The 20,953-nt window shown below is 42.8% G+C and overlaps 1 protein-coding gene across 2 annotated transcripts in view; it reads right to left on the bottom strand.

Annotated features, from left to right (window-relative positions):
• The window catches only part of PIP5K1B (phosphatidylinositol-4-phosphate 5-kinase type 1 beta), a 323,321-nt gene that overhangs the window by 5,065 nt on the left and 297,303 nt on the right, over positions 1–20,953 (bottom strand). For both annotated transcript variants that reach the window (XM_028508340.2, XM_036021727.1), the window contains exon 14: positions 12,856–12,973. In XM_028508340.2, the coding sequence (XP_028364141.1) occupies positions 12,856–12,973 (118 nt within the window). The remainder of the gene's footprint in view (positions 1–12,855; positions 12,974–20,953) is intronic.

Genomic DNA, 20,953 nt, shown 5'->3' with positions numbered 1-20,953 from the left:
TACCATATTGTTTCTATGATTACAGCTTTGTAGCATAGTTTAAAATCAGAGTGTGTGATACCTCCTGATTTGTTCTTTGTGTTTTCTTTCAAGACTCTTTTTGGCAGTTTGTGGTCTTTTGTGATTCCATATGCACTTTAGGGCTATTTTAGCTCTGAGAATGTCATTGGTATTTTGAGAGGGATTGCACTGAAGCTGTAGATTGTTTTGAGTAGCACAGCCAGTTTAATGATATTATTCCTTCTAATCCACAAACACAGTATATCCTTCCATTTATTTGTGTCCTCTTCAATTTCTTTCTTCAATGTCTTAAAAGTTTTTGGAATACAGGTATTTCACCTCTTTGGTTAATTTATTCCTAAGTTAAATACTGTTTGTAAATTTATACTACCTAATAACTCAGAATATTGTAAAATGTTAGTTCCTATTAAATAAGTCACTCTTTAGAGAAATTTAATATTTTGGTATTAAAATATTAATACCAATACCAATGGTATTTGGTACCAGTATCAAAATACCAATTTTGGTACCTCACAAAATTGGCTAAATTTATAATTCAGTAAAAAAAAACAATAATGAGTCATTTCCTGCTCTGGTCATAAAAGTCCTTTAATTTACTAAGTTTTGGTTTTTTTTTAAACTGAGATGTTCTATTTCCTGTAGACGTATGCAACATTCCACTCTCACCCCCGGGGTATAAGAACGTCGGAGTTGGGGGTGAACTGCCGACTCAGTGTGCGTGCTGTGATGTAATCCTGGGATGGCACAGCTGGCTACACGAAAGTGCCCATTTTGCACTGGCTTATAATTCTAATAAGGCAAGATGGCCTGACAGGTCTTAATTTAGTGTTTTGTGGGATCTACAAGCACAGTGTCTTCAGGCTTGTAAACATGGTCACAGTGAGAAGTCTGCACAGAACAATTCTATCTTTTGTATAAAATGTACTATAATTTTCCTTCAAATTATAGCCCACAAGTCCATCAATAAAGAGACAGGACAGTCAGCTGTCTACCCTAGGAAGGGCACTGGGTAGCTTGCGTTTATTCTTTAAAGTGCAGTTCATTTGGAAGTCCCTCCAGCTCCCTGACACCATGGTGGGCTCTTCAGGTATTGTTGCCCAAAACAGTAATCACTTCTGGGCTGAACTGCGATTCGACCCTCTCCTGACCTGATGGCTTTAGGAAGAGAAATGGGAACTGGTGCTTTGGCAAGAGAGCCCAGCCAGATACCAGAGATGGGATGACAGATCATCAGAATGATATTTTGGCTCTGTCACCAACTGAACTGCCGTGGGTACACACACACCTTGTCCACAAAGGTGCCAGGGCGGCTTCCTATGCATGGTGTGCTCTGAGATCCAAGACGGGTTTTAAATCCTGAGACCTGAAGGTAAAGGTGTGATAATAGTTGGCATAAAAACTAAGAGTATTTAGGTATTTCTGTGACCTTAATTACTAGGGTTATTTATTCCACATAGGTGTCTGTGTGTGGTGGAGAGACCAGGTGTATTTTTACTGTCACCGAAACTCAAGTGCTTAATTCTTCAAGAGAAACTGCACAATAATGTACGCATGTGGTTAAAGACCACAAAGCTTTTTCAATATTAGGTTGATTTAAAACAGGAACACAGAAAAATAAAAGAATATGGCAAATCAAGAGCAGCCTGTTCACTAACCAAGAAGCCCTTTCTGAGGGTGAGCTGCACTATGGGGAAGCCAGGTACCCCCAGGGGACCCCAAAAGTGGAGTATTTCCAGATGGTCTTTTCAACTTGGAGGGTCTAAGTTCACTTTTCTGAGCCACAGGCAGGGCATCAAAGGTGAGAGGTTTCTTTTCAGAGGTCTTATTCCTGGGGTCATTTCCCATTCCACACCCCTTTCAGTCTTTTCTCTGACACACCTTGGCTGCTAGTGTCATACCCCTCAACCCACCATCTAACAATTATATTTAGTCAACAGAATTTCATTAGACCCAGAATGGTGTGAGGGCATCTTAGGGCAGAGCTGAAAGGAGGCACAACTTCACGACAGTTAGATGGGCCAAGATAATCAGCACTAAAGAGTCCACAAGGTCTCCCCATTGCACCAGCTCCTAACCCTCAGGGGTGATGTTCTTTTTTAACAACTACCTTGGGTTCATCCTTGGGACCCCACAAAAACAGAATCATTCCCTTTTTAGTGTCCAAACACCTCCTTATTTGGATTTTCAGTTGAAGTTCCTTCCCAAAATACCTGTGGGGAGAGCAATTTTTCTCCAGGCTATCATAGGCAGTAAGTCCTTTTTTCCTCTTCTCATACCAAGCCCCTGTTTCCATCAGCAATCCCTGACTCCTGCTTTCACTGGCCCTGCTCTGTTTCCTTTCCATCTGATATTGTTCTTACGTTTTTGGCCCATGTTCCTTCCGGTGCCCTGAGAGCACTTCACCTCGCCCCGCCTCACCGCTCATTTCAGTCTAAACTCCACATCACCACACACACATGTAAACCTTTCACAAAGCCTGGCCTTAGCTCTGGAGTCCCCCTGCTTCTCTGGGTCACTGGGTTGCCTCATGTTGGAAATTCAGGGTGTGTTGAGGAAGCAGCCACCATTGCACCCTGGGCAGTCCTGAGTCTTTTTCCTTTCACCTGAGGGTCTATATTCACATTTTATTATTTTCATCCCTACCTCAAGTTGGGGGTTACTTTACAAGGCATAATCATTGGGGGACAGATTGGAGTCAGGGATTTCTCTTTGTCCTATAGCAGCAGGAATCCAAAGCTCATCATTTTCTTAGATGGTAGAACAACTTACACACGCCAGTGTAGAAATTGGGACATGGGATACATACAAATGGAGTCAGACTTCACCACTCTGGGACCTTAGAGATGGAGGGAACTTAAAGAAACCTAGGTTCCAATTTCCAACCTTGGCACTTAAAAAATTTAGACTCGGTATCAGAGGTGAAATTACTCTTTCCCAAAGGCCAGGGACTGCGGGCCTTTCACTAGCAATCCTCGGGGCGGAAGGTGGGACGTGGACGGTCCTTGAGGGGCACGTGCAGTTCAGAGGAAGACACCATGTCGTGCCCGATCTGGGAGAGTGTTTGTTGAAGTCTGCAGTGTTGGCAGCACACGGAATGCCAGGCCTCCTGCCGGCCTCCACAGGCCCTAGCGAAGCTGCCCATACCGACCAGCAGATAGATTAGTGATGCAAACGGGCCCAAGAAAAAAGCTGGCATTCATCTCGGACATCTCATGGGATGGATTTAGGATTACGGCCTCTCATTTCAAAACCGTTAGTGCAGGAGCAATATTTTAACATGGTTCCCTGCCTGATTAATTTGTTTTCCAAAGACCCAAGGGAAGCCTGAGGGCATCAGTGATTTATATTGGCTGACAAGTCTACCCGAGGACTTTCCAGCACTCGAGTGACTTCTGCTAATTGTAAACCCAAATGGCTACCTTATTATCTAATATATCATATTGCCCTGGGGGCTGCAACTGAATTTTCAGACCCTGCTTCTGCTGCATTAGGAAAGCGTCGTGGGGAGGAACATGGGCCTGGTTTCATTTAAACAGGGGCACTGCCTTCAGATGGGGCAACTGGCTGCTCTCTCTCACACGCAGGAGGAAAGCAGAAGATGCCAACAGCTCCGGGCCATGGTCTAGAGCAGTGATTTTCAACCTTTTTCATCTTACAGCACACACAAACTAATGACTAAAATTCTGCCGCACACCAAAAGAAATCATCTTTTTTTGCTGATATGACAAAAAAAATCCCACCAAGTATAATTTTGATTTATTTGGCCCAGATAGCTATTGTGTTGGCTGTTGTCATTTTTTAATTTGACAATCTAATGGAAAAGAAGTCAGTGCCCCTGACTAAATAGTCAAGTACTTCATGTTTTCAAAATTCTTGCAGCAAACCAGTTGGAAATTGCTAGTCTAAAAGGTAGAAACTCAAAGCTTTTCTCCATCAAGCCTTTCTCCTTTTAGTACTTTTAACCATTAGGGGTTAAATCATCTCCCCAAATTTCTTATGTTGAAGTCTTAACCCCCAGTATCTCAGAAGGTGACATTGCTTGGAGGTGGGGCCTTTACAGAGGTAATCTAGTTAAAATAAGATCGTCAGCATGGTCCCTAGTCCAGGATGACTGGACTTTGGACACAGAGTCAGAAACGTGCAGAGGGAAGGCAGTGTGAAGACACAGGGAGAAGACAGTGGTCTACCAGCCAGAGAGAGAAGCTTGGAATGATCCTTCCCGCACAGCCCTCGGGAGGAGCCAACCCTGCCGAGGCCGTGGTCTCGAACTTCTGGGCTCCAGAGCTGTGAGGTGATACATCTCTGTTGTCTAAGCCACCTAGTGTGTGGGACTTTGTTATGGCAGCCCTGGGAAACAAACGCAGTAGCCATTACTGAAATTCAGAAAATTAAATTAAAAAAAAAAAAGACTTGACAGGGTGGGGCAAAAGTAGGTTTAAGTTGTGAGTATGTGAAACACAGAGGTTATTCTTGTTATTATTTATTATCATATTATTTTCCATCCAGACAACTGTAAACCTACTTTTGCCCCACCCTGTGTATCTGAATTTTATTATACTACTGAATCCTATCCCCTCTAGGGGGTTCCTTAAAAAGGTAGTTACCTAGAAGTTGAGTGGCTATAAGGGATGACTTCTCAAAGACTGAAAGTAAAGAAAAGGCTTCTTTCCAACTTACATTGGTTGAGACTTTGTTAAAGTTGCTGCCTAACCAGTGGAAGGGAGCGTTTTCTGTGTGGAATCCCCACACTGCCAGGAAGGCCTTTCAAAGAGGCTCAGGGGGAACCGGCCTGGATGGATGGAGAAAGGCAGCCATACAGCCCAGGGAAGATGAGCACCCTGAGTTCCGTGTCTGACTGGAACAGTAGCCTCCAGGCCAACCTGAAAGGTAGAAGATGCTGGGCCTGTCCGAGGGAGCTGCCTTGGACATGCGAAGGATGTGCCCCTGGTGAGAGGACGCAGAGTGGAAACAGCCCACTGAGCTTAATCAGGCTTCAGTTCAAGGACTTCAACCTGGGATCCGCCTTGGTCAGTGACACTTTCCTACCAGTAGGTGGCAGTAGGGACTGCAGGAACCAGGAACACAGTCACAAGCCCAAAGCATAAACTTGTATGGTAGGAACCTACTGGGTTCACCTCGGAATTAAGTACATATTTTCTTTCTCTAGGGTAAAGCAGAGCTCGCTGGCCAACCATCTCAGGAGGGGATTGTAGGCTGCTCAGGGCTGAAGGACCCTGTCCACCTGCTTAGTGCCACACCTCAGCCCTGGATGTGTGCTGAGCCTTTGAAAATACCAACGCCCTGGTCCACCTCTGAGGTTTTATTTCTAACACACGATATGTACCCAACAAGTGACTGTGTGTGTTAATACATTCATTTCTTCAATATGTGGCACCTTTTTGTTAGGATCCAAAATAGTTTGGGAAGATCTAACCAACCTCACAGTTACTTAGCCAGGGAGATGGCAAGTGCGTGGGGAAATGGGGCCATGCAAAGTGAAAGTAACCCACAGGCTCGAGTCAGGCAGTGCAGTTGGCCGAGTAGTGTCCCCTGAAAATGCATGTCCACCTGGAACCTTGGAATGTGATCTTTTTTGGAAATAAGGTCTTTGCAGATGCAATTACATCTACAAGTTAAGACGAGGTCACATTGGACTAAAGTGGGCCCTGACTCCAATGACTGGTGTCCTCATGAGAAGAAGAGAGGGCATCGGTGTCACGGGGAAGAAGGCCATGTGAAGAACAAGGCAGAGATAAAAGTGTCACACGTCAGAGAATTCTGAGGAACACATGGAGCCATCAGAAGCTAGAAGAAGCAAGGAAGGAGCCTCTCCAGAGCCTTCAGAGGGAACAGGGCCCTGCTGACACCTCGACCTAGAAGGTCTGCCCTGCGGAAGAGTGACACAACAGGTTTCCGCTGTTGGAACCCCCTGGGCCACATGTGGCTCTCTGTTCCAGCAGCCCTGGCAGAGTAACACAGGCAGAGGCCCAGCACAGGCTCAGCCCTCAGGTCCCCGCTCAGGGAGGCCTTATTTTTCCCTAAGTGTGCAGTGTTTGCTGCATTCTCCCTTCTTCCACACTCTCCCCGTCCCCCGCAGATCCCGGGAAAGCGAAGGGTAGGAGCGAGGACAGCCCTGTTCACTGGGCCCACGGCATGATTTGAACTTGCTTTTCCCTAAAACTCGGGTTTGTTCCTAATCTGGTTCCTTCTGAGTTTGCTGTTTGTTTCCTGCAGACCCCAAGTTTGCACCATTAGAGACTGTTCTTTCTCAAACACTTATCTAAGAGTTGGAAAGACTCAGGGGACTAGCAAGCACGGGCTTTCCATGACAAGAGAGGAGAGGAAAATGGAAACCAGAAAGAGAGCGACAGGGAGAGTCTGGAGGCGGTGGGCAGGGGAGAGGGACCAGTGTTCGGAGGCAAGGAGTGAAAATGATGGGGCTGCCTGTGGGGTTGGGCTGGAGGTGACAGGAGACCCAGCCAAGCTGCAGAGCAGAACTGGCCTTGAAGGAGGAGGGAACCAAGCTGGCCCAGGAGGCCACAACTCCCTGTGACGCTAGGGTGAAACAAAACGGAAAAACTGCCCCAGCCTTGCAGGCTGTCATTCCATCTCTAACCGTGGGCCTAATTTAATGGAAAACCCAGCATGCTTTTGTAACTCCAGCTCCAATTCCCTGAGCTAATCCTTAAACAGTGGTTTAATGCTGCTTGTTTAAAAAAAAAAATCCTACGGGTGGCCTCCTAATCTAGACCGACATTTTGCCTCACTAATTGGAAGCTTGCGTCTCTCGTTTCAGTGTAGAAATCAATTCTGGGTGTGGTAGGGCTCAGGCCAAGGGATTCAGGTTTCAGCTCTTCCACAAAAACCCTGTTTGGGCAATGAAGGGGGCCAAGCATTTTTGGAGATAGAAATGGGCCCTATTTTACCCTTTATGAACAAATGGCCAGATACTAGAAGGAAGTAGCATTTTGGTTAAACGCTCTACAAGCCAAAGGTAGCATTTTCCTGTTCCCACTTTGCTCTTCCTAAAAAGTCTAGCAAAAACCTAAGCAGCTTTTTTTTTTTTTTTTTTTGGTTGGTTGGTGGAGAATCTAGTTCTCTGCTGAGAAGCAACAGAATTGCCACTAAGTCAAATAAACACCCCTCGTTGCAACCAACACTGGTACAGACAAGAAGTGACTGAGAGACCTGGTAGTTTGCATGTATGCCCTTATCCTCAGTGCCAACGGGATCAAATCCAGAAACGCAGTTTCTCTGGTCAGAAAGTTCCACGGAATGTTGTAAGACCCCCATGACCTAATTTAAAATGTTTTTCTTTTTTTTCTCAGGCTTTTCTCATCCATAATAGTATGATAAGCTGTTAACTCAAATCATTTTCGCTTCTCTGCCGCCTGTCGCCCACGATCAAAGAGTATTATTAACCACCCCAAAGACGCAGTCGGTAATCAAGCCGTCCAACAGCTGCACGTCAGCGCGCCAATCTCCAGCACCAGCATGACTTAAAAAAATGGCTTAACTGTTTCTTCTCCCTTGCACATAGCTATTTTTGCACTTCAAACAGCCATTTTGCAGAGACACATATCTGGAGGATTAACATCCTCTTATTGAGAAGATGTTAATATGGAAAGTGTAAAAAAGAAGGGCATTTCCTCAGGACTAAATAATAGAGGCCAGAAAGTCACTGTTGAGTGGCAGCCATCTTTCAAATTTCTGTATTATTAAAAAAGCCATCTTGTATCTCCCACTTACCCATCCATCCCTGCTAGTCACCCATGGCATTTTTCAGCTATAATGGCTTTGTTAGTTGTTCCTTTTCCCACTAACACAAAATTGCACTCACACCAGGCAACGAAGCTGCCTTAGGAACTAAAATAACAGCTACTGTCAGTGCCTTAGAACATCAGGGACTATTCAAACAGTGGAATCTATCCCTATTATGAAAACTGCATGATTGCCCATTTTAAATCAATAGAGCCTGCTAATTTCTGCTGCATTCTTTTAAATACCCTAATCTATGTCATCAACTCAAAATTCAATGGAACACACATCTTTGGTCACTCGATAAAATTATCTTCTAAAACACCTCCCTTGATTTGAATATTTGCAAATGATTCAGACAGGCTGAAACTCTAGAGTATAAAGGCAAACGGCCTTTTCAAAGCAGTGCTGAATAGCTAGGAGCCTGAACCAAATGTTTTAGTAAGGATGATAGAACAATTCTGTCTTTTAAGGTACCCTATCTTTTAATTTCATGTCAAATCACAGGAAGAAGCAAGATAGCTGGCTTAATTTACATGCACATAATGTGAGTGGATCCTTAAAAAAAAACAAAAGGAAATTTCAGATGTTATCTGGTGTGCATAAACCATATGAGTTAAATCATCTGTTTTTAAAGGGATAGAAACAGTGTTGTCCATTAGTACAAACAACAGCACCAGGGGATTAGGTTAAGAGAGAAATGCTGTATGTGAGAGGAGACAAAACATTACAAGAGAAATGTGACTGCGTTTGTGACAACTCTGAACACAGTGTCACCACAGAGCCTCCTAGGGCCCTTCAGGTAAGGACGGCGGTGATCAAGAGGAGTCTAATTATTTCAAGAGAAAGGAGAGACAAAGGTAGAGGGCAGATGGTTTCCCTTCTCAGCTTTTCGGCTCACTCTCTCACAGTGTTACGGCGAATAAACACACTGAAGGGAAAGCGGTGGGCTGCATCCTTTCAGATCTGGAAGAGCGTGCAAAATAAAAAATAAAAGTCTTCAGCAGGAAAACATAACCTGGAATTACAAGTTAATGGTGCAGAACTTTCTAGATGTGTTGCCATAAAATTTAAGTTTAACTACGGTGAAGGTTTATGGAAGATTATGTGATGAGACAGCAAAATTTGGAGAAACAACTACAGCTACTCTGCACAAACCTTCCATCTGCAGCTCCTCGTTATTTAGAATGGGGCACAGCTGGTCAGAGCTGGAAGGGGTCTTAGAGATGATCTATGGTCCATTTTGTAGTTGAGAAAATCGAGGCCCCCAAAGAATGATTAACTCAAGGGCCATGATTAATGAGAGGCAGAGACAAGCACAGAATCCAGATGCCTATTTCTCTAATCTATGTCCCATTTGGTTTCCAACAGGTGACAGGAATGAGTTCGAGGACTAGAACAACTAGAGGGGTACTGTTTCCGGGGATCTATGAGGTGAAACTATGTTCCCATTCATACTAAGGTGTTATTTGCCTTTTCACGCCCGTTCCCCATCACGGCTGTACATGTGAGTGCAAGGACGGGCCGTACTGCCCCAGGCTAATGTGGAAGCATAGGAGACTCTAGCCCCTATAAAGTCAGACATCAGAGGTTGCAAACATGTAAAATAAAAATAACACCCCTCTTCTCACTAAATTTATTTTTGTTCTGGACAATATAGTTATTTTCATATAAATTTATTTAACATTTAATAGAAGTATTATTTTGAATAATGACAAATATTTAAAATTTTTCTCATTTAAATTTTTTAAACTATGAACTCACATACAGAAAAGCTCTTTGGGAATCCTCAATAATTAATAGTATAAAGGGGTCCTGAGAACTAAAGGTTTAAGAATGGCAGTACTAGAACTACAAAAAAATAGGAAGGAAACGGTAATGAAAGTGAAATTTTACAAAAACTATTCTCAACATAAAACTGCCATTCCTTCCTTTTTGGATCCATCTGTCACTTTCAAAAGCATTATGAGAACATGAGACTGGTATCAATCACCAGTAACAAGCACAGAGACAGCGTACTGCACGGTTTCCAAGTCTGCGTAGGAGCTGGCCTGGAATTTTGGCTCAGCCTCTTATCAGCTCAGAGCCGAGCTGGCGAGCCTCAGCATCCTCATCCGCAGGAGCGGACACTGAGGCCTGCCTGTGTGAAAGAGCGAGCAGAAGAAAAGCACCGGACGGCCTGGTGCGTGGTTATGTGCTTAGTTGCCTCCTCTTCTTCAAAATTCTGTGCTCTCCCAACAATACCAAACTGTCGCCCTCACCATTCTTCTTGAACTCTCACATTCTGTATTGAAATTTAAAAATAAGCAATGCTTATTAACTCTAATTTGTCTCTGTATCCTTTTTCCTCTATTTTTCATGGCATATTACCTTGTTGTACATATATTTTTTGATGCATCATTTGACTTCTCTAGCTGTCATTTGTCTACTGCAAAGGAAGCATAATTCCCGAGACTGGCAGAGGTTATGAGTGTGGCTTGGGGCTCGTCTCCACCGATGTGACCTCCAGGCTCACTGACTGCAGTCTGCATAACCTCCATGTGCCTGACTTGCTTATGTGTACAAACCAAAGCCAGCAACCATACCTGCCTCATAGGGCTGTTATGAGGATTAAATGAATTGATATGTATAAAGTATTTAGGACAGTGCCAGGCATGCAGGAAAAGCTCCAAAGTGTTTCACAGCTTATTGCTATTAGCTACAAAATAAAATTAGGCTAGATCCTTTTCTCTCTAATCTTGGTGAGAGGAATTTCCACTGCCTTGTTACTCCCTCCATGGCCTGACTCCACTCTCCCTTCCCTTTCTGTCCTCCAGTGCTTCTGAACCACAACAAAAACTGTTCTGGGAAGACTGGTCAGCAGAGCACCCTGGCCAGCTAACCACTACCACCCTCTCTTTCAGCTAAAACTCCCATGATTCCTTTTACCCTAGTTGGTCCTCAAGTCCTCTCCACACAACCAACGATGAACACTGTAGCTCTTGCCTATGGCTTCGGAGGCAAGTATCATCCTTTCCTGAAATGTTCTGCTTTCAATATCAAAGGCATAAAACAATAAAATTTGATACTAATAAAACCAAATAAATATTTAGCAGTGTTCTCATAAATGAAACTGATAGTACCAAGGAGGAACAAATACAATAATTAATAAGACAACTTTTCTACCACAGACATAAGGGATAAGGAACAGGTACTAGCAATGCCATTGAACCACCTTGTGGTCTGAGCTCCATTCAGGAGAACCGGGTGCCCCTAGGGGGCGCACATCTGGTTGTTGTAAACGTACAAGTGGCCTGAGCCCTCGCTCATGAAGGTGAAGTTTCACTTGGTCTTTCATTTCAGCTTTCTTGATTTCTACTTTTCTTCAGAGAGATGCTAATTGGGACAAGATATAATTTTTCACCAGGTTGGCAGAAATCGGAGTTTTTATTTACAAAATGAAATAAAATGTAATTTTTTCACTGATTATATAACATGCACTTTTAAATGAGAGGGGGAATAGACTACACGATCAGTAATTCCTTCCTACTTTAAAATTCTACTGATATGTAATATCTGCTTTTGGATAAAACAAAACATACCATGAGATCCCCGAAAACACTGTACATTTTTTCCCTATTTAATTCCCTGTCTTCTTGGTCATAGAGAGGAATGAACTCTTCTGTAAAGATTTTGCAATATACTCTATACCTTACTTTTAGGGAATTGTGGAGAGGAGTATTATTGCTTAGTGAGAAAAAATTCTGTGTGCCATAACCAGGATATTTAGGGCTTGTAAAAATAATCCTTCCATAGTATTTTTGGGCGGCTTCTGTTTTATATATTGGGTCAAGGGAAACCTGTCTGAGATGGAGATGTTTGGACTGAGACCTTAGGGAAGTGAGGGAACAAGTATGGGAGGCTGAGACAGTGTCCAGGGAGTGATACCAAATGCAAAGGTCCTGAGGCAGAAACATGCTTGGTGGGTGGGAGGACGACCAGGGAGGACGACCAGGGAGGCCAGTATGGCTGAAACGGCATCAGCAAGGAGACCAAAGGCAGGGGAGGAGGTCGGAGAGGCAGGGGAGACCAGACTGGATAGGGCCTTGAGGCCTGGGTTTTACTCCAGGGGAGATGGGAAGACTCGAGAGGGCTGTGCACTGAAGATCAACATTTTGGGTAACTATGTCCCACAGAGTACACTTAGGAAGGACAGTGCTACGTTGGGGAGCATGGAGAAGCATGAAACGGGGTGTGCTGATGTGCTACTCTGAGACAGTGGCGTCGATTCCCGGCGTCCAGCTTGCACACTAAGAGTGATGTGGTGCACTGGCGCAGGCTTGGCACAACTTGAAAAAGTGGAAAATTCCAAATCCATGTTTCCCTGTTGCATGAGATTTGGTGCAGCTGTACAAGGCTGTGGAGAAGGAGCGCGAGGTGTGGTTTTCAGGGAAATTTTACCCTCCAGCCATTGGAGTCTCTTTCTAGGCCTCACCTAACAATTCAATTAAGCCTCTAGAGACAACTTGATGGACTCGGAAGGGTGTCCACATGCACGATCACTCACGATCCCCCAAGCAGCCTGTGAGGTGGGTTGGGCAGGCAAATAAGGACGCACAGCTGGAGAGGTTCCTGCGCAGATCACCCAGCTGGTTGGTGACAACAGAGGGAGGGAGCCAGGATTCGTGGTGCTGAATTCAGGTTCTTCCCACAACCCGATTCTGTGCTTCTCAGGCCACCAACTTTTCAAGGCGGTCTCCCCAAGTGAAGAAGACTCATGCACACAGGGATACAGCTGAGTCGTAGAAGAGGTGACTTTGGGAATAACACCTGGGAGCCCCACTTTGCCTCAACATTAAGTGATCTGTCCTTTTATTACATGTGGTGATTTAGCATGTTGGCCTAGACATGCTTTTATGTAATGTTGTACATAAATGATGGGTTGTGGAAAGACGCACTGTTTGTAGAAGTGACAGGCTGCCCTGTCTCCTTTAACACCCAAGCGTGCCTGGCCTCACAGAACTTGTTCACTGTAAACTGTGACCTCAGTGCATGTGTAAACCAGCAGGGAAGGGAAAGAAATGGAAAACTACTTACTAAATAAACGTCGAGCACGGAGGCGTTATCATCCTCTATCTCCACAGCATTTGGCTCAGAAGTCAAGTAGATGGTCCCCTCTTCCAAGGTAAACGTCGAACTGGAAGGTAACCCCTTACTGGAAAAGAAAAGAAGAGTAATGGTGAGCACGTGCGCTCCAGAACAAGATCCAAGGACACCTCCAAAAGTTGTGGCTGAAAAGAGGCTGAGTGTGGGAAAGCTTTCTGGGATAAAAATTTTTTGAGTGTTTGAAGGCCATCTAATGACACCTGGAGATGTGCTCACTCGAGGTTAAGGAATTTGGTTTTACTAACAGCGAGTTTTCTCTGTCTCCTTCGGTGGACAAAACGTTTCTTCACATTTCTGAGAGGTCACCTGTGGGTCCTGTGCCTTGTGAGGGAGAGCTGCCGTGACTCTGGTGGCCACCGGTCCTCTCTGACTTTGATTAGTTGGTCTCCATGCTTACGTTCCCCTCTCACAGCTTTCCTGCTGTGCTAGTTTACAAAAGATAACCCTGTGCTCCATTAGTGTTGATGATTTCTTGCTATTTTTTTTGTTTTTATTTTTGGCAAGAAAGGTTTAATTACGGCCATGGTTCTCAACTCCAGTGTGCATCAGAGCCCCCTGGAGGGCTGGCTAAAACGCAGTTTCCTGGGCCGCACTTCCAGTCTCTGATTCAGTCAGAGCCTGTGGTTTGCATTTCCAGCAAGCTCCCAGGCGATGCGCACATTGCTGGTGCGAGGCCTACGTTGTGAGTTGCGATGAATGACATAAATATCTAAGTGAGTCACATAAGTACATAAGTGAATTACATAAATACAGAGCTTTGCATTTTGTGCTTGTTGAGGATAAGCCTACATGTACCCTTAGTAACAACAAAAGCCAAAGGAATGTAGGCAGACAGTCATACTGAAGAGTCACGTGTGAAGGGAAACCACCTTGTCATGATACCAGTGCTCACTGTTTAAGTAACTGGTCCATTTTCATAGTATTTATCCTGGTCATTAATTCAAGGGCTCAGAAATGCACATTCTTTCCCCCACTGAAATAAAAATTAGTTATGTTTCTAACATGTGGAAATTTGCTATGCGATGGTTTTATGAGAACACAGTATCTGCAAACAATGGTGGACGAGTGTGATATTGGTGTCCGACAAGCGGGGAGAAGGGGGCAAACTGGGCAGCGGGCCGCGGCCTTCCCTGGGCAGTAAGCAGGGCTGCGAGCAGGCCTGCGGAGGACTGGCTTCCTCCCTCACTTCCCCATCACCAGGGCCTGCCACGGTCTGTGCTTAGCTCGGAGCCCACCCCTCCGAAAACCCCCGTCTGAAGTCAACTTCTGAGTTCCCTGTCTGGGCCTCCCAGTCAGCTGGGAGATTATTGAGGGCACTGTATTTCCCTGTCCTTTCCTAGTCCAGGAGCTACACATAATTCCATTGCTCTCTATTAACTGAATATATGTGAAACAGAAATCCTGACCTTTACAATATCAAAAATAACACTTGTGAAAAGAACTGTGTGATCATAACAACTCTGGTTCATTTGAATTTTTTTCCGATCATCGTAAAAGACCCAAAGAGAAAATTGTAAGAATGCAGACCAGTGTCAGGAGGATGCAGAGGGGGGATCTCCCATAGGTCTCCCGTTGGATGACATTGGAGAATGTGGGAATCAAAGGCTAAAACCACTTTGCATGTGGTTTGGAGCGTTTTCTCCTAAATTTTGGATGCCATAAAAGTTGTTCTCTTGCTTTTCAGAAACCTAAGATGCGCTCTACAATACGGGAGACAGAGTCTGTTCTGATTGATTTTAAAGAGTAGGGTGAATGTGCTCTTTTCCTATCTAGCTGTTGACTTTATATATAAACTTTCACAGGTTTGTTGGGTTCAGGAAACCACCAGTGTTCAAGGGCTGCTATTTTGAGAAGCACTGTGTAGCAATAAACATTGCTTGGGTTATTTTTTGGATCAAGACAATGATGCAGTCATGGGCTTTATTTGACTTTTGCCTTTCAGCTCTTCAGATGCCTCTCCTTACTCCTGTGGGCAGAAAATGATCCTGCCTGGCTAAGCCTTATGAAAAAGAGAAATTCTTTATCTACTTAAACATCAAAATGAAAAACAAGGTGCTCAGAAAATATGTGATTGGCATGCCTCTTGATGTTTTTTTTTAGAATCTTGATTTTTATTCCTATTTTTTGGGGAGGGTAGTTTGTGGTTTTTATATAATTAAATATAAATAAAATATTTAATGTATATTCATATAATTAAAAAACCTATAATGGCTTTTGGATTATTTTGTAAACGTAATTTATTGATGAGATTCAAAACTAAGTTTTCCCCTTCTTGTCTGAATTTTTGGTTATGGTTTTTATTGATTTCTCTTCAAAGATTAAGGATATAACAGAGAATATTCTATTGATAGAAGTGCTTTTCGTTTAACAATGATTTAAATGGCACTACTTGTAGTGTAAAATGTAGCCACAATGTAATCCTCTTCCTTGTACTGTCCTTCTGTGACCCAGAGACTCACCTCTCTAGAACTAGTCAACCCAGTTTGCAAATATTTTCAATCTAACACTTTTTTATTTTGGGAAACCACGGGTAAGCTACTAGCATGTTTAACACAAAACAAAAATAGAAAATAAACCTAGAACATTCTTTGGGATTGAACAGGTAACTTTATGAATTATTTTAGTTGAAATGCCATATGATCACAGAAAAAAAGAAACACCCAATTTCCTTAGCATCACATGGTCAAAATTTGATAAAATCTAATAGGTATATTTAAAAAATTGTTATTTATACTGTTTTCCACTTGTATTAGAATCGTTTCCTATCTGAGGAAGTAGAATATTTGGAGCAGTAAATTTGAGACAAAAATGAAACTCATAGGGACTTGTATCAGATTATTTTAAAGAACTCATAATTTAACAATGAAAAGGTAAATAACCACTTTAGAAATAGGCAAAGGATCTGAATAGACATTTCTCCAAAGAAGATATACAGTTAGACAAGAAGTTCATGAAAAGATGCTCAACATCACTTGTCTTCAGGGGAACGCAAATCAAGACCACAATGAAATAGCACTTCGTACCCATTAGGATGGCTATCACACAAAAGACAGACAAGCAAGTGCTGGAGAGGATGTGGAGAAAGGGAGCCTTCCTATATTGCTGGTGGGAATGTAAAATGGTGCAGCTACCATGGAAAATAATTCTGTGGGTCCTTAAAACCATTTGAGCCAGCAATTCTATTCCAAGAAATATCCCAAAGGAAAACAAATATATATTTGTCCACATGGAAACTTGTACATGGGCCTGGCTGGTGTGGCTCAGTTGGTTGGAGCATCATCCCATAAACGGAAAGGCTGCAGGTTCTATTCTGGTTAGGGCACATGCCTAAGTTGTGGGTTCGTCCCAGGTTGGGCGATGTACGAGAAGCAGCCAATTGGTGTTTCTCTCTAACATCGATGTTTCTCTTCCTCTCTCTTTCCCTCCCTTCCACTCCTAAAATCAATAAACATGTCCTCAGGAGAGGATTAAAAAAATCCATTCCCATCATTTGCCTCTTAAAATTCCAGATATTAAAAAAACAGACTTGTACGTGAATTTTCACCATGGCATTATCCATAATAGCCAAAAAGTGTAAATAACAGAAACTTCCACTAATGAACGAATAGGTAAATGATTCTAACAATGGAACATTTTTGGGCAACAAAAAATGAGTACTGATACATGCAACAATGTGGGTGAACCTTGAAAACATGCTCAGTGAATGAAGCTGATCAGAAAGGAGCACCTATTAATTTATGTGAAATGTACAGAACAGGCAACTCTACTGGGACAGAAAGCAGACTAGTGGTTGCCAGGGGCAGGGATAAGGCAGGGAGACAGAGCCACTGCTATTTGGTATGGGGTTTCTTTTTGGGGGGTGTTGACAATGTTTTAAAATTAGATTCTAGTGACAGTGACACAGCTCTGGGAATACATTAAAAATCACAAAAGTGTATACTTTAACTGAATGAATTTTATGATATGCAAAATATATCTCAATAAAGTTAAAAAGAAGGTTTCATGAAGTACCTAAAGGTCATGATTTTAACTTGATCTTTTAGCACATGGTATTAGAAGTAATAGAAATTTGATGGCATAGATATTTTAGAACTGTTTTGAATAAAGTCCTGATTTACTTGCCAGTCACTCAGAAAAAGAGAAATGACCTTTTTCCTAATAGAGAAAAAAACCTTCTAGTCGACCTCACAACAGGAGAGCGCTGGGCTCTGAGGTTTCAAGCCTGAGGTGAAGAGACCATGTGTGCAGCTGCTGGAGCCTGGAGAACCCTATCATATCAGGTTGCAGGGCCAGCGCTGGCACAGGGTGACACCAGTAAGGGGCTCTCCTCCCAGAGGAGGCCCAGCCTGGAGGCTGCGAACTGCTGGCCCACAGTGTGGCTGGGAAGAGTGTGTTTTGGGTCAAAAGAGATTTTTCTGAGTTAGAATGATTGCTAAATTAAGAAATTCTTACAAACAAAACAAAATAAACAAAAACCACAACCGTTTTCCACCTCTTATGAGAACCCAGAACAGCTGGCCAACTCTGAGCCCATAGTTCTGGGTGGCAGTGAGGTTGTAGGTGCCCCCTTTAAGCCGGCACATGTGCTCCAGTCTCTAGGGTCCCCACTGCTTCCTTCTGCATGACACCTGGCTGTTCTACTCATCTGTATCATCTCTGCTGGGCCCCTCTGTGTCCTTGCCAGCCCAACACTTCTTCACAGATGAGGAAGCTGAGGCCCAGGGAGGCGCAGGGGCTTGCCCAAGGTCACACTGTAATTGAATAGAGGTAGGACCTGACTTTTTTTCTCAGTAAGCACTTTTTCTGTGGTCTTCTCTGTTGGAATTTGCCAAAATCAACGTAGCTAAGGCAATGTGCCTGAAAACTTGAAAATAATCATATAAATCAGCAAAAACAAGTGCAATATATGAAGCTTCTTGTGAGCCTGGTGGTCTTTGTTCTCTTGTGTAATGATGGGCCAAAAGGTTTGAGGAAGAAAAAAGTAGGTAAAATATACTTTATAAAAGCAACATTTTTTGTGGTTATATGTTATATTAAATTGTAAATTGGCTGTTTTATAAACAAATGAAGTTCAATGATTATGGTTTGAAACTTTGCATATTATTTGTTGTTTTCCACTTAAAATGTAATATATATATATTTCAGTATAATTTCTTTTAAAAAATTTATTGGGGTAACATTTGTTAATAACATTATATGTTTCAAGTGTGTGATTTTATAGCACAGCACATGCATATTGCATTGTGTTCTCACCACCCAACGTGTAGTCTCCTTCCAACACCATGTTTTTTTTTAATTAAAAAAATATTTTATTTATTTTAAACAGAGGGGAAAGGAGAAAGAGAGGGACAGAAACATCAATGCATGGTTGCCTCTCATGCACCCCTGGCCTGCAACCCAGGCATGTGCCCTGACTGGGAACTGAACCAATGACCCTTTGGTTTGCAGGATGGTGCTCAATCCACTGAGCCACACCAGCCAGGGCCCATTCACTATATATTTGACCCCCTTTACCATCTTCATCCATCTTCATTCTCCCCTCACCCCACTTCCCCATGGTAACCACCATATTATTGTCTGTGATATAAGTTTGTGTGTTTGTTCATCTGTTGCTTTCTGTTTTATATCCCCTATATGAGTGAAATCTTGTCATTCTTGTCCTTTTCCATGTGACTTGTTTTACTTAGCATGATACTCTCAAGATCTATCCACATTGTCATAAATGGCAATGTTTCATCACTTTTTATGTCTGAGTAGTATTCCACTGTTTATGTGTACCATATCTTCTTTATCCAATCATCTGTCAAAAAATGCTTAGGTTGTTTCCATGTCTTGGCTATTGTGTATGATGTTGCAATTAACATAGGGGTGCATATCTTTATGAATAAATGTTTTCAAAATTTTTGGGTACATACCCAGAAGAGGGATTGCTAAGTCATATGGTAGCTCAATTCATTTTGTTTCTTTTTTATTTTGTTGTGTTTTGAAGATAAAGGCTTATTTTTTCCTAATCAAGAAATCCTTTACACAGGACATAAAGTATTATTTGAGCTTAAGAACCTTTATATTTAAATGTATATGTCCACTGCTACTTAAACAATTTTTGAAATGTAATTATTGTCAGAGTAGGCAGATATTACAAGATAAACCATACAACCCAAATAAATGCATCCAAAGCCTTTCTTGATGAAGCCCCAAGGAATAGAGGTAAGATATGTTCTAAAAGGATCTTCACTCAAATGTCCATGTTTCTCTTCAGTTCTGACCTGGGGGACTCGTCCTGTTACTGCTCTGTTTTCTAACCATACTGTTGGTTCCTGGGTGCAATCCTATTTGGAATCGATTTTTAATTTTTCTGCCTGAGAGTTCCCCAGATTCTGTTTTAGGGGTAACTTATAAGTGAGGGCACCTTTCTTGGAGGGAATGCCCTCAAAACCCAGTGGTCAAGTCAGAGGCCCTGCCATTCTTCAGACTCATAGCCTGGGCAGATCCCCTTCTAGAAGTGTTGTTAAAGACGTGGCTGTGTGTAGGGGTCTGGCCACCAGCCTGGGTTCTGCACTGTCACGTTTTGCCACAATTGCCTCAGTTCGGACTGTCCAAGGGCTAATTGTGCCTCACGTGCAACAGGCACTCAGGAGACTTAATCTGCCAGTTCTGTTCCTTCCCAGTAAAAGCCGAGGAGCTGCCAGTCCTCTTTAGCTGCTCTGCTGTCTGCATGGCCACAAACTTGCCACAGATAAGAGGGACAAGTTTATCATCTCCTAGCACTCTCTCTGAGAGCAGACATTAATGGTTCTCTGATGCCACACAGGCCTCACTGTCATCTACAAAACTGCTCCTTTCTGTTACCAGCAACATTAGCTTCACTCCACTGGAGAGCATTAGCCTGGCTGGACTGCTGGAAAGAGCCATCAATAATGTTAGAGCCTGGAACCCTTTGATTTCTGTTTGCAGACCTAACTGAGTGTTTTGTAGCTAATTCACATGGGGGCATTTGCTCTGAAAAACATATGGTACAATCCATAGGCTTTTGTCTTTTAATAGTCATTCTCTTCCTGCCTTAATTTTTTAAATCAAAGTAATAACATCATAACACATCATGTAATACAGATGACCTATGGTGAAATAAGTGACCTCTTGCCCCTACCCCCTACCTCATTACCCCTAGGGGTAGTCCTTTTATGACTCCTCTTTCAGCTCTTCTGGTAGTTCCTTCATACACTTTTTTTTCATTGTAATCATATACTTTAATTTTAATTTTTAAGTCAAATTTATTGGGGTGACATTGGTTGTTAAAATTACATAGGCTTCAGGTGTACAGTTCCATAATACATCATCTGTACACTGTATTGTGTGTTCACCACCTTAAATCAAGTCTCCCTCTGTCACAGTTTATCCCCCCTTTACCCTCTTCTGCCTCCCCACCCTGGTTTCCCACTGGAGATCACCGTGTTGTCTGTGTCTGAGTTGTTTTTTTTCTTTTTTGCTTAATCCCTTCGCCTTTTTCACCCAGCTCCCCCAACCCACCTCCCCTCTGACAGCTGCCAGTCTGTTTTCTGTAGCTATGAGTCTGTTTTCATGTTGTTAGTTATTTTTTTTTCATTACTTTCCATATATTAAGTGAAATCATATGGCATTTGTTCTTGTCTGACTGGCTTATTTCACTTAGCCTATTACTCTCCAGGTTCATCCATGATGTCACAAAAGGTAAGATTTCTTTTTTTTTTTTTTTTAACAGTTGAATAGTGTTCCACTGTGCAAATGTACCACAGCCTTTTTATCCATTCATCTACTGATGGGCACATGGGTGGTTTCCAAATCTTGGCTAATGCTGCAATAAACACTGGGATGTATATATTCTTTAGAATTAGTGTTTCCAGTTTCTTTGGATATATCCCCAGAAGTTGAATCACTGGGTCATAAAGTAGTTCCATTTTTACCTTTCTGAGGTAATTCCATACTGTTTTCCATAGTGGCTGCACCAGTCTGCATTCCCACCAGCAAAGCATGATGGTTCCCCTTTTTCCAC

Source organism: Phyllostomus discolor, chromosome 3 (assembly GCF_004126475.2).
Source record: "Phyllostomus discolor isolate MPI-MPIP mPhyDis1 chromosome 3, mPhyDis1.pri.v3, whole genome shotgun sequence".
Lineage (NCBI taxonomy): Eukaryota > Metazoa > Chordata > Mammalia > Chiroptera > Phyllostomidae > Phyllostomus > Phyllostomus discolor.
This window is presented reverse-complemented; position numbering and strand designations above follow the sequence as displayed.